This window comes from Guillardia theta (assembly GCF_000315625.1).
Source record: "Guillardia theta CCMP2712 unplaced genomic scaffold GUITHscaffold_71, whole genome shotgun sequence".
NCBI classification, from domain to species: Eukaryota; class Cryptophyceae; order Pyrenomonadales; family Geminigeraceae; genus Guillardia; species Guillardia theta.
Window position 1 is genome coordinate 188373 of NW_005434603.1, and position 13098 is coordinate 201470.

The window sequence follows — 13098 nt, forward strand, 5'->3', positions numbered from 1 at the left end:
GAGAGCAGGAGAGTAGGAGAGCAGGAGAGGAGGAGAGGAGGAGAGCAGGAGAGCAGGAGAGCAGGAGAGCAGGAGAGCAGGAGAGGAGGAGAGGAGGGGAGTCAGTCGCGGCCGAGACTGAAAGGAGAAACGTAGAGAGTTATGATCAATCGGAAACCATCAACCACATAGCTGCAAGCCTTTGTGTGGAGGAGAGGATCGGACAGGGCAGGGGGCAGGGCACGGCAGTGAGGGGCAGGGGCATGGCATGGCATGGCATGGCATGGCATGGAATGGCGGAGCAGGAGAAGACTGAGGGGAGCGGAGATGGGGCGAACTTATCGGAAGGGTTTCAGTAAATGGGATATTGTCTGGCCCGTGTGTAGCACGAGAAAGAGAGCAGAAGGCAAGAACAATTGAGAGTATAGTTAGGCCGGCCCGGGACTGAGATGATACTCAATCTAAGACCGGAAGCAAGCCCTCATTTTCTTTTGTTGCATCCAGTCCTATTGATTCTTGTTGCAGTCGCTAAAACGCAGTCTTGTCAGAGTGGCACGTCTGCATACCGTCCCAAGGCGAAGCTCGTACATTAGAGAATCTTCAGGACTGGTTGACTTGATTCCCATCCGTGACCTCTAGACCACCGAATTGAGGTGCACCAGTCCCACAGGAGCTGATCTTGGAAGTTTGAACTCGGAGGCACCTCGCAAGCTCGAGTATGGATTTCTTTCTCCTGGCCTGCACCGGAGAGAAAAACGTGTTCACGGTGCAGGAGTGTTGCACCCCCTCGTGGACCAGACCCTCCTGGAGCAGAAGCAAATCAAACAGCACGACCCCTCGCTCAGCTGGGAGGCTGCTGAGCGCTGAGGTTCACGGTCCTCCATCCCGCATCGAGCTCTTCTGCGAGGACCACGAGGAGGAAGAGGGGGAGCTGCTTCCCTCCTCTCGCCGATTGGCCCCGGTCGCTCTTAAACCTGCCACTCACGGAAATCACCAGCAGGCTTTCCACCAGAACCTCTGGAGCTCCAAGGCGGCAGCAGAGCAACCGGATCATAATGGGCCTGCTCTCGATCGCATCGAATCTGAGTCCATGCTCCTGCACCAGCTCCAGCCCAGCAACCCAACCACAGCTGAACCGACTCCGCGATCTGTCAACTTCTCGAGGAACCACACGCCGAGGCAGACGCGTGAGGCGGCGGCCCAGCCCAGCAGGTCGGAGGCTTCGAGGGTGTCAAAGGCGCAGGACGTGATCCTGATCGAGTGAGTGGAGGAGTGACGGCAGGAGCATCTCTAACGATCTCTGGCCCCGCAGGTGCGACATCGTGTCCCCTGCTTCAGCTCCCCCGACGCACAGGGGTCATGAGGTAGCTGGAGCCTGGTTCGAGGGTGATCCTTACTGGTTCCGCAGGAGAGCCAGGGAGAGGAGAGCAACGAGAGGCAAGAGCAGGTTCCTTCGCAGGTGGGGATCAAGTTGACTTCCTGGTTGAACTGTGTGACGCGTCCGTGCAGAGCCCGATGAAGCAGGAGGATAGGGAGACGTTCCTGTGGGCTTGAGGGAGTGCCGGTATCGTGTTGGGATGAGATGAAGAAGTTTGAACACAGAACCTCTCCCTGCCTGCTCGCTTGTCTCATCAGCATCCTGAAGTTGTCAGCACACGAAAAACAGCAGCGAATGTGTGTGCGTGCGAGCGCGTGCGTGCGTGTATTGGTGGTGGTGAAGGTGGTGCAGGGAGGTGGGAGAGGGGGAGGGGGGCGGAGAAGGGATAGAGGGATTTGAGTCAGAGTCACTGGCCAAGAGAGCAACTTGGCCTCATGCTATGGATGAATCAACCTTAGAGGCCGCTTGCAAGACACTGGAAGCAGGCAGTTGCCAGTCACCGTACTATAGTAGGTGACCGGCCCGGCGGCGGGCGGGCCGGGCCACCGGCCGCGGGCGGCCGACCCCCTTATCACTGTGATGAATGATGCCTGCCGCCAAAGCTCTTCGCTTCTCCTCAGCTCGCATGATTCGTGACCGCCTCAATCATCGGTGCGGGCTCAGCGTTGCCGAGCGTCGCCACCGTTGCCACGCGGCTGAGCATAAGAGAGTCTAGAGGGTGAGTCGACTCAACTGCGACTCAACGGCTGAGACGGGTAGGAGGGGGGATGAGGGCTCCTTTTACAAGATTCACCCCCCACCCCAATGGTTATTCTACCCCACCAACTCGAAAGAACCCTACCTACTAAATGGTGGAACCTACCCGACAAAAAATTTTACCACCCCATTGAAATCGTCTATACCACCCCCTCAAATAACCACCCACCGGATGAATTACAGCCCTGGGTCCTGCAATAACCCTACCTACCTTTCACAGATCAGATGGCTACACCCATCTTTGTGGATACATTTCGTGCTACCCCTTCGTTGTGGATTGTACCGGTGTATTTGATATCGAAAAAGTCAATAATGAAGGGGTCAAATTCACAAAGTACTGGTAGGGTGGATTTGGAAATGTCATTCTGGGAGAGTCATGGGGGGTGGGGGTGGAGAGCGTTGTTGCACCTCATGTTGTGCCTGCTGACGTGCAGTGGAACCACTACCCCCATGGAGATCTACCCTGTATTTACAGTACCCACCCCCTATATCACTTCTGAAATAAGCATACAAGGGGTACTAATTACCAAGATCCTTCCCACTACAGTACCCGGTAGTAATTCAAAAATACCCCACCCCTTGAACCCCCCTTGTTTTTTAGATGGCCTCCAGATTCCAGGGTGGCCTCAATTTAGAACGGAAAGGGGCTAGATCTTGGGTAGGGGTAGTCAAACAAGAGACTGCTATCCCTCAAGCGGTACGGGTCCTATGGTAAACCTATATTGTGCAGGAAAACCAGGGGTAGAATTTTCATTTTTATGGGGTGATACCACAATGGCGACGGGGTAGGGGGTAGGTGTGATATCAAAGCGAAGGAACATGACTCGAGCAAAGGGAATTGACCGTACGAATGAAAGGGGGTGGGATGAAGAGATGGCTGAAATCAAGAAGGTACACACTATAGTAATTTTTATTAGAGACTCATTTGGATTTTCTCATATCTTTTGAGAATAAATTTCCCCTCTGGGTCGATATCTTGTGTGTTTTGAATTACGTGTGGTAGCAAACTGTCACAGGGTAGTTGCGGATCATGAGGGGTAGGTTGAAATGTTTTCTGTCCAGATGCAGACTAAGGTGGGGGTGATTTTATGGTAAAATAGAGGGTACATCGTTTCTGAGGTGGGTGAGCTGCCATCGTACCAGGTGGGGTGGATTGTCGAGGATACGCCTCCTAAATACTGTAGAACGGCAAGCCAACAGTTTTTCATCTTCTCCAAAAACACCCATGTACCCCCATCAAATCCATCTATTTGATATCCGATAGATAGGTAGGGTGAGTCCTCCTGGACCCCTCCAACGACCGTTTCAGAATGCGGCCCCGATCTGGGATGAGGATTCACCCCCTTATTCCCCCTCAACCACCCACCCCTCGGAAGGCAAGGCCTCGGGGCCCTGGAAGTCTATTTCGTATCATTTGGTGCCCCGGGCACACCACCCACCCCTTGGTCTCTTGCCGGTCACTGCGCGCATTTCCTCATTTGAGTAGTCCCGAGATGGCTGTAAATGCACAGGGGTCCTACCTTGAAGTTGGAAGCAAGATAGTATCATATAATATACTATGAAGAGAATCAAGAAAAGTTGTATGATAGTGGTATATGAAACAGGGTCGCCTCAAGAGCATGCTGTGGTACCGGGTACGGATGCGTCCCGATACTTGGGGTGGATTCGAGCGTAGCGCAGTTCTCGATGACTCAATAAGGGGGTGGAATCCCTTCCAACAAACTCTACTACCCCTACCCCCTATTTTCGACCCGGATCTATCACCCCACCCCTCAAAGGTGTGGGTAAGACGCGGTCCTTCTACCACTGTGTTTTCCTCAATGGGCCTCTACCCCTACCCCCATGTACTAACTTCACAAGCGTTACAGAATTTTCAGTAGAACTTTAGAACTACCCCACCCCACCCCCTGAGACACAGGATGACCTGCCTTCAACACGCAACACGCTATACACCCCACCTACCACAACCAATCACTTCGTCACCCCACCCTACCTACTTGGTTCAATAATCTCACTCTAATACCACCCGACCATATTTTCAAATGCACCTGCAATCACCCCGACCTTCTCCATTACCACCTCCAACCCCACCCCTCGTCATTCCCCCACCCAGCCTTCTCCATGTACACCCCTTCAGACCTGGACCCCACCTATCTCCAAAATCACCCCCTACCCCACCGTGACCGTAACTGTCCCACAAACGGTTTTTTTTCCTTTTTTTTTCGGTCTCCTTCCCGCTACCCCCACATCCTTCTCCCTCACCCCCTCGACTTCACTCCCGACCCGACTCCTCCTCCTCTCCCACGCGTTGCTACTCCTCCTCCACTTCACCCCAAGAACAACCAAACACCTCTACGAACCCGACAGACACAGTTTCCTCCTCCAGAAACCCTCAACATGCCCCGTGCAGCCGCCGCAAAAGTCCCTAAGTCCCCAAGCGCCAAGGCTACGAAGCGAGCCACCGCGCCCAAGAAGACCATCTCCAAGGATGCTCCCAAGAAGAAGAGAACGGCAGTGTCCAAGAAGAAAGTTTCCACTGCTGCCTCCCCCAAGCCTGCCAAGAAGTCTGTGAAGAAGACGGCAACCAAGTCCCCCAAGGCAAAGTCCCCCAAGACGACCGCCGCGAGCCCCAAGGCCGCGAGCCCCAAGAAGGCCCCGCTCGTTCGCAACACCACGTTGGCAGAGAAGGTGAAGGGAGAGACCGGAAAGCTCCGTGCTGTCTCTCGTCTCAAGGCCAAGAAGTAAACTTAAACCAGCTGATGGTGGTGTGATTGAACACTCCTTCTGAGCCAGCACCTCTCTTGCCCAACATGATCGTCAGCGATCTGACCGGGGGATGATGTTTGTGTGGAGCTTGAGAATGAGAGTTTGTGCCTGCGGAAGTAGTGTAGCTATAATGCGTGAATTTCTAATAAACCTATCAAACACTGCAACTGTTTTCGCTCGAAAGCGCACCACTGCTACCATGGCCGTTTAATCTGTTTGTGTGTTTGAAACGATCCCCTGAGTGCATAGATGTTGAGCAGTATAATGGTAGGATGATTCAACTTGTACAGCATAAAGAGCAAGAGTAGGAGGAACAGCAAAGGAAAAGAATAATTTTACCCCACGAGGACAAATACTCTCATTCTCTGACCGCTAACATACCAGTATGTAGTGCCTGTGCACCAGGACAAGATAGCCCGAGCATGTCAACTCATCTCCTCCTCCCTCCCCTCAGCTCCTCTTCACGTTGACGCTGGCGAACTTGTGGGTCCCCCTGAAAGTATGAATCCTGCGCAGGATGTCTCGCTGCAACCAGGAGGGATCAGTCGAGTCAGAGGGCTCCGGGGCCTCCTCCTCACCTTTGTGGTGATGCCGACCAGCGCGCCGTTGCGAACGACGAGGACGTAGCGGAGGCGCAGAGCTCGGAAGGCGTCGATGACGCGGTTGAGAGGAGTGGTCTCTACGATCTGTGAGAAGGAAAGTTGGGAAAGTCAGTTGGACAGGATGGGATGGGAACATCAGCAGATGAGGCAAGGAACTTCTGTCCCTGACATCTCAGATTCCAATGGTAACCCTCGATCCTCCCCGCTCCTCTTCCTTCTCCGCTCCTCTGCTCCCCCCGCTCCTCCCACTCCATACACCTCCTTCCCCTCCTCTTTCTTTCTGCTCTCCGCAACATCTTCATCCTCCCTCCGCTCTCTTCTCCTTACCTGGATCGGGCTTTGGTCGAGCCAGGGGTTGAAGTCGAGGTAGGGGGCGTTGCGGGGGAAGGGCCTATCGTTGGTGAAGAAGCACTGGGTAGCGTCTGTCATGTCCGGGGTCTTAGCGTTGAGCACGGTCTCCAGGTTGGCACGTGAGATGTAGCCGATCAGTTGCATGCTGTCCATGGACTTCACGATGGGATACCCGCTGAACTCTGGTGAAGAGAGCGAGTGAGGAGGAGCGCAGAAAGAGAATGGGAGGGAGAGGGGAGAGTGGAGAGAGGGAGAGGGAAGAGAGGGAGAAGACGAGAGAGAGGAGACACTGACCTGTTGTGTTAAGGAGGTTGGCGATGCTGCCGTAAGTGTTTCCTGTCGCATTTATGACGCACAGATCCCTTGACTTCATGACGTCTGCTGCCGTCTCGTTGAAGACAAACTCCATCTTGTTGTTGAGGTAGGGATAGTCGTGAAGAATGATGAGCTCGTCATAGATTCCTGTCAGACTGGTGAGATGCAGGCGCAGGAGGAGATTTGCGGAGGAGAAGAATGGGCAACGTCATCCATGAAAGGAGAGTGTCGGAGCAAAAGAGAAGGAGAGAGGAAAGCAAAAGAGGACGAGGAGGTAGAGGAGAAGCGATAAGGTCTAAGTAAAGAACGAAGTGTTGAAGGAGGAGGAGGGGGAGGAGGAGCAAAAGAACGAGGAGGAGGAGTTCGGTTCCAACCATCGCGGCCGAAGGCATCGGAGACCCACTTGGCGACGAGGATGCAGATGGTGGTGGGCATGATGTAGTCGATGCCGTCAGTGAGCTCGAAGATGATGACAACGAGCGAGACTGTCATCCTTGAAACAGCCGACAGCATGGCAGCTGACCCGATGATCGCGTACACCCCCGGGGTGATACAAGGGTCGTGCCCTGCGCACTCTGCGAAGAAACCGACGTCTCCTACTCGCTCCTTCGATGACATCGCGTCAGAGAAGGAGGATGGAGTCACAAGCGACAAGACAAGAGGAGGACAGGAGATCAGCTGAAAGGGCACACTGACGAAACTTCCTCGACCCTATCGATCCCTCCCCAACTCCTCCTTGCTCCTCGCCTCCACTCCTCTCCTCATCTCCCTCCGCATTCCTCCTTCCCCTCCCCGCTCATGTCCCCTCTGCCTCACCTGCACTAGACTCAAGCAGAAGCCGAAGACTCGTCCCAGACAAGCCCCGACGGCCATGGAGGGGACCATGTGCCCTCCCGGCACGATGGTGTTGGGACCGAAGATGGTCAGGATGAACTTGATGAGCGCACAGGCGAGGAGGAAGATGATGATGTTTGATGCGTCGCTTTCCACGCAGAGCTGAAGAATGCAGAGTGAGGGAGGATGGTAGAAGACGAGGAAGAGGGAAAGGAGTTAGTAACAGAGAGGGGGGGAGGAAGGGGGGGGGGGGGGGGAAAGAGAGAGGGGGAAGCGATAAAAAAAGAGATGGAGAGAGACAAGGGGGGAAGAGGGGTAAAGGAAGAGGTGTGAGGGAAGGGGGGGGGGTGAGAGAGAGAGGGAAGAGAGTGGGAAAGGACATAAAGATGAGAATACATGGAAAGAGCAGCCAACATAAATCGTAGAGTGAGGAGAAATGTGTGAAGCAAAGGGCAAAGGCTACAAGTCAAACCTGGTCAACCGTTGCGTTCGTCTCATACTTGCAATCCGAGTACAGAGCGGCAAGAAGATCCTGCAAGAAATATGAGCAGCCCGTTGCCGTATCGGGTTGCCCACACCACCTCCCATCCCTCCACCTTCACTGTTCTCCACTACTCTTTCGTTTCCTCTCCTCTCCTCTCCTCTCCTCTCCTCTCCTCTCCTCTCCTCTCCTCACCGTTGTATCCATCCTCAGAAAAGTTGAAAGATAGGTCGCCGATGCCGAGAGAAAGGAGACAACTGCAGCCTGCAGAGACCCTCAGGACTGTCCTCTCTCCACTCCTCCCCCCTCCTCTCCTCTCCACTCCACTCCTCTCCTCTTGCCTGCCCTCTCCAACCCTACCTCATAGAGAGGATGGCGGGCTATGCGGGTAGTCTGGCGGAGGTAGGCGTATCGCACCATGAGCTTGAGGAGGAGAGTGCCGAGGAGCCCGCCGATGGCCCCGAGCATGACGAAGATGGGCAGCTCGAACCAACCGAACGCGTAGTGGTAGGTGATCTCGAAGGCCACCAGCTTGCCGCTATGCAGGGGGTCGATTCCTCTCAGCGTGATGGCGGCGACGATGGCGCAGTAAAAGGAACGCCAGATTGTCTGAAGAGAGAGGCGTGAGAAGAAGGAGGAGGAGGAGGAGACTTCAAGGAAAGGAGGAGGGGGGGGCGGAGAAAACAAGGCAAGGGAGGAGGATGGGGTGGAGGGACGTCACTGACCTTGGGGGGGAAGTAGGAGCTCAGCATCTCCAAGCTGAAGAGAACTCCTCCTACAGGGGCTCCGAAGGCAACGGAGATGCCGGCAGCGGCAGCACCGGACAGCAGTTCGCGCTTCTTGACCTCTGACGTGGCGTACTTGGAGAAGTAGCGGGAGCTCACGTTGGCGACGCAGCATGCGATGTGCACGTAAGCCGCTTCTAGCCCAACGCTGAGCCCCGAGGCCACGGACAGGACGAGGGCGACGCTCTTGATCAACAGCACGCGTCCTCCTAGGTAGCCCTTCATCACAAACCCTCCCAGGATGGTCTTGATCTCAGGGATGCCGGACCCCGACGCGAAGGGAGCGAACGTCTTCACCAGCCAGGCCGACCAGGTTCCCAGCACAGTACACCAGAGCATGTAGAGGAGGTAGTCGAGGCCGTACCCCCGGTCCCTCTTGCCGCTCCCGGGCAGGCCCATGAGGAACTCCGACCATGTCCTCCACTGCCAGCACGAGTCCTCGTCCTTGGATATCCTGCAGCACTCCTTCCTCGAGTTCCAGAACCCTCCCTCGCTGCAGTAGCCGAACTTGAGGTCAAACGCCCACTCCCTCGACACCTGAATCATCCCAGCAAGCAGGCCTGTGAAGAACCCCACGATGAGGAACACAAACCAGCCCTCCCCTGCTGTCAGGCTGTCCGACAGGATCCTCCTCCACTTGCTCCGTGACCGGTGCCGCATCTGCCTGCTCTTCTGCAGCGCCTCTCGCAGCAGCCTGTCCCTCTCCGCCCCGAACTCCCAGTCCACCGTCTCGAAGGTGCTGGCGGTAGCCGACACCAGCTTCGATGCCGAAGTGCCATACGCAATGTCCCCGGAGCTCTTCTTGAGCAAGCTGGCGCTCTCTGACTCTGCCATGCTCTACTGCAAGCTAGGAGAGGCTAGGATGAGCGAGGAGTGTTGTCAGTATGGTCTGCTCGTGTGATGGAGGAGCAAGGTTCAATGAGCAGCAGGCGTGCTAGTCTGTCTCTCCTGCAGCCTCAGCGGCATAATTACAGGTCCTTCAGATCCAAACCTGCAGCATCACTTCAATCACCTCCCTCTCGCATCACATCACATTGCGCTCATTCTCGTCCTCTCAGCAACAACCCCGCGATCCTTTTGGGTCATTCGACCCCTCACTTGTTCCACTGGGTGTAACTCAATCTCATCGCAGCACTTCCAACTCACTCCCATCATCCACTCGCCTCTTTGATCAGTTTGCTCTCAATCATCATCATCACAATCATCATCTATCAGCTCTCCTCTCCTCCTCCTCTCCTCCCTCCCTTCCCGTTTCGCCATTTTGATGCTGTGCTGGACGACCGTTACGTACCTGTTGCGCTTCAACTACGACCGTTTCGGAGTGGGGCACCCCTATTTCGGGCATGGCAGGAGGCGCGGCTTGGGAGGTCGTTGTGGTGAGGCGCAAAAGGTATGAAGATGAGGAGGAAGAGGAGGTGAAGAAGGAGACAGAGCAGGAATGGAGCAGGAACAAGGCAAGATGGTGTGAGGGAGGAGGCAAGAAAGGACAGGGTAGGAGGAGGGAGAGGGCGGTGGAATGGGAAGGGAATGTAGAGGGTGATGGAGAGAGGGGAGAGGAGGAGCGGGACAGGGATGGAATGGAAGGCATGAAATGCAGAGCGAGCAAGATATGCAGGAATTAGAGATTTCATTGAATCGACAAGGGTGGAACTTAAATAGCCTCACCTGTTGCCACCTAGTTGATGTGTGAAGAATTTCCTCTCCTGTGTAAGAGGAAAATCGTGTAATGGCAGAGTGGAAGCTGCGTTGTTTCTGTGTTTGATCCTTTTACTTCATGTCTGATGCTCGATTGGTCAACAGCGAGTCTTACAAACGTGGAGTTGCCGCGCTCTGTGCGCTCGCGCTTCTTGCTGTTGTGGTGAGTCACAAGCTGTGTTCGACAAGGTCTGTCTGAACACCTGGTTTCACAAAAGACCCTTGTTGCGTTGAGACATCAGAATGGGCAACAAGCTGGTCTGGCGCAGGCGTTCTTCAATGGCAAACGTTACAGGGTACAGGGGCTGCTATCCGTCTCCAGGTAGGCGGAACTTCTCCTCCCCACCCGCGCAGATTCTCATCAGAGTGGTCAGCCCGATTCAGTCTGTCTCCCCTTACAACGACAACTTCTTTGAGCCGGAGCCCATCGATGACTATGGCATCTACCGTGAGAGACAGGTTGTTGGCTCGCACGACATCGTGACTGACTTGCTCGTTGACCCTGCAGCTGCAATGAAGTTCTCAGACTACACCAAGGTGAGGAGACGGGAGCGCGCTATGACTCAAGACAAGGGCGAGCCAGACTCGGGCAATGAGTACCAACAGAAAGCGAGTCAGAGCGGCTTCCTGGAACCCATCTTGAATGTGCGTTTACGTCGCTGTGCTGCAACGAGCCGTAACTGAAATCGTTCCACGACAGGCCGACGTGTCAGGGGAGATTCAGAATCCACCGAAGTAATCTACAACTTTGGAGGTAGCGACAGAGAATATCTCACTGTCAGGAGAAAGGGGAGGCGACTCAGAGAAGGTAGGATTGTAAAACAACAGGCTGATCAAGAGGCTGAGGCCTACGTGCCATCATCATCCGGATGGCATCATGGCACCGGTGACCCCGGCGGCAGCCTAGTATCTCAGAAGATCGGACGGTCTCGGATCGGACGTTAGCCGTGTCACTGTCGGAACGGGGGCCTTTCAACTTGAATTGGAACACCATTCAGGCCCGCTTTGTAAATTCTAATGTGTTTTGCTTCAAACTTTAAAGCAAAGTAGACCGTCTCTCTCCGAACGGCGCCCGGCCCGGCCCGGGCCGGGCGCGGCCGCCCGGAACGCCCTCCGAGGCTCAGCGCCGGCCCGGGCCGGGCCTGCGGCCGCCGCTGGGCCACGGTCCGATCCCGGCGAGCCTGTGACAGGCGGCGCCAGCTTCAACTCGGACCATTGCCGCTAACTAGTAAGTCTCAAGTTACCAACGGTACGGTCGGGAACTCACAGTGACTCGGAACATCATCCCACTTGGCAGGTCCGGGACTTGACTTCCAGCCTCCGTGAGGCCCTGAGGCTCGGTTCCCGCAAGTTCACCGGGCCCCCGGGGCCCGGGCCGCGCACAGGCAGTCGGAGCCTCCCGGCGCGGCCGCAATGATTCAATGAACTAATTTCCGTTAAAACGACGTTATCTCCGTTACATACCGTTGAATATAGAGGGACCGGTACTTTTGCCTTGAAATGACCGGAGCAGTAACAATTTCTTTTCTTGATGGGGTCCTCTTTGTCTGAAGGTTGTACCAAATTCATAATTAGTGAGAGAAAGTTTCGAATTAACACAAAGTAAATCCAATTTTTGATTAATTTTCAAATATGAATACGAAACAAGAAAATTCAACTAGTGTGGAGGAGGTGCCGTAGCGAAGAGCCGCGGAGCTATGGCATCGTACGGCTCCATGCCGCATGGGCTTCTTCCTGCTGCTGGGAGAGACTCCTCTTTCAAGCTCTCAAGGAAGACCATGGTTGCTGTTGCTTCTTCTCTGGCTGCTGTGATGGCTCTGGTTGCACTTGTCCTTGTGCGATCACGAGGAAACACTTCGGTAAGTGACCTCTCTGTGAATGCATGCTGCAAGGTCAGGAAGCGGTTGGCAAATGCGCGATTCTTTGTCTATGCTCATGAAATCTTAATGACGATGTTGCTGATGAATGTATCGTGTAGGAGTTGTTGCAGAAGGCAGTTGCTGTCAAGTATGTCTCCGCGCCATCAACTGTTAGATATGTTCCAGTCAAGGCACTCGGCCCTAGGAGCGTCAAGGCCAAGGCGCCTGCTGTCAAGTACGTCCCTGTGCAGGAGGTCAGAAACGTCAAGACTGGCAAGATTGAGTACATCCCTGTGAGCATGATGTCGTTGCCCAAGCGTAAGCTGGTCAAGGCCCAACAGCTGCGCATTGGCGGAAAGGGAACTCTCCGAGCTGGTTCGGTTCTCGCTGGTGAAGGGGAGGAGGCTGCTGCTGGCGAGGAGGCTGCTGCTGGCGGGGAGGCTGCTGCTGGCGAGGAGGCTGCCGCTGGAGAGGAGGCTGCCGCTGGAGAGGAGGCTGCTGCTGGAGAGGAGGCTGCTGCTGGAGACGCTGCTGCGGAAGGAGAGGAGGGATCTGCTGATGAGGCTGGAGCTGATGAAGTTCCTGCCGCTGTGACCCCCCCAACTCCAGAGGAAATTGCCAAGGCTTTGCAACGCATCCAGGAGCGTGATATCCAGGAGCAGACCTTCCACGACACCCTTGTTGATGCTCAGACCGGCCAGCCCGTTCATGTTCCAGGAGTTGCAGGATCAGCGCACAATGGTGTTTCTGGAGTCGGTGAGGAGCTGCGTGTCGTTCGAATATATACATGCTGACTTGCCACAGGTGGTATCTTCGGCGTTGGAGGATTCCTTGGGCCAGACTATCCTATCTCTGACTCCGTCAGGTACGAGAACGCAGTCACCTCGGGCCCAGCATGCACTTGCACCTCTTGCACGGGAAGCCCACCAGTATGCACGGGCTGCACATGCCGGTAGAGAGTGAATTAACTTCGCCGGATGCGAAAGAGCTCGGAGTGTCGGTCACATCGGTGGTGTGTATTGATGAAGGATGGAACGAGATTGTGTGGTGCAACAAGAGACCTTTGGAACCAAACTGTCAAGAGAGGGTCTAGAGTTTGAAACCCACAAAATGAGGACAAAAAAATAAAAATTCTGAAAGATACATCATGTTGGGGACTGTTAGTGTAGGTCAAATAGAAGAGACTCCCCGGAGATCAGGAGCATGGCGATGAGAGTGTGTTTATTGGGTCCATGTAGGTACATGTATTGGGTCCATGTAGATACGTCATCACACATCAAAATTCACATCTGCCAGC

At 54.8% G+C, this 13098-nt stretch overlaps 5 protein-coding genes across 5 annotated transcripts; 4 read left to right on the plus strand and 1 right to left on the minus strand.

Annotated features, from left to right (window-relative positions):
* Positions 1 to 697: 697 nt before the first annotated feature.
* GUITHDRAFT_143114 (hypothetical protein) lies at positions 698 to 1533 on the plus strand (the record flags this gene model as incomplete). Its single annotated transcript, XM_005826876.1, has 4 exons — positions 698 to 1239; positions 1292 to 1343; positions 1388 to 1438; positions 1489 to 1533. 4 exons carry the CDS (start codon positions 698 to 700, stop codon positions 1531 to 1533), a joined length of 690 nt encoding a protein of 229 aa, XP_005826933.1.
* Positions 1534 to 4378: 2845 nt separating this feature from the next.
* On the plus strand, positions 4379 to 5043 carry GUITHDRAFT_154268 (hypothetical protein). The gene has a single exon (XM_005826877.1). It carries the CDS (start codon positions 4511 to 4513, stop codon positions 4856 to 4858), a length of 348 nt encoding a protein of 115 aa, XP_005826934.1. The 5' UTR covers positions 4379 to 4510; the 3' UTR covers positions 4859 to 5043.
* Positions 5044 to 5329: 286 nt separating this feature from the next.
* On the minus strand, positions 5330 to 9081 carry GUITHDRAFT_113947 (hypothetical protein; the record flags this gene model as incomplete). The annotated part of the gene is made up of 10 exons (XM_005826878.1): positions 5330 to 5404; positions 5458 to 5565; positions 5809 to 6014; positions 6127 to 6294; positions 6522 to 6753; positions 6964 to 7143; positions 7463 to 7513; positions 7658 to 7726; positions 7823 to 8071; positions 8188 to 9081. 10 exons carry the CDS (start codon positions 9079 to 9081, stop codon positions 5330 to 5332), a joined length of 2232 nt encoding a protein of 743 aa, XP_005826935.1.
* A 497-nt stretch (positions 9082 to 9578) lies between these two features.
* On the plus strand, positions 9579 to 10725 carry GUITHDRAFT_164801 (hypothetical protein). Its single transcript, XM_005826879.1, has 6 exons — positions 9579 to 9637; positions 10048 to 10105; positions 10161 to 10264; positions 10317 to 10390; positions 10451 to 10587; positions 10643 to 10725. The coding sequence occupies exons 1-6, from the start codon at positions 9591 to 9593 to the stop codon at positions 10679 to 10681; spliced, it is 459 nt and encodes a 152-aa protein (XP_005826936.1). The 5' UTR covers positions 9579 to 9590; the 3' UTR covers positions 10682 to 10725.
* A 916-nt stretch (positions 10726 to 11641) lies between these two features.
* GUITHDRAFT_154270 (hypothetical protein) lies at positions 11642 to 12943 on the plus strand. Its single transcript, XM_005826880.1, has 3 exons — positions 11642 to 11801; positions 11921 to 12557; positions 12606 to 12943. The coding sequence occupies exons 1-3, from the start codon at positions 11721 to 11723 to the stop codon at positions 12755 to 12757; spliced, it is 870 nt and encodes a 289-aa protein (XP_005826937.1). The 5' UTR covers positions 11642 to 11720; the 3' UTR covers positions 12758 to 12943.
* Positions 12944 to 13098: the final 155 nt, after the last annotated feature.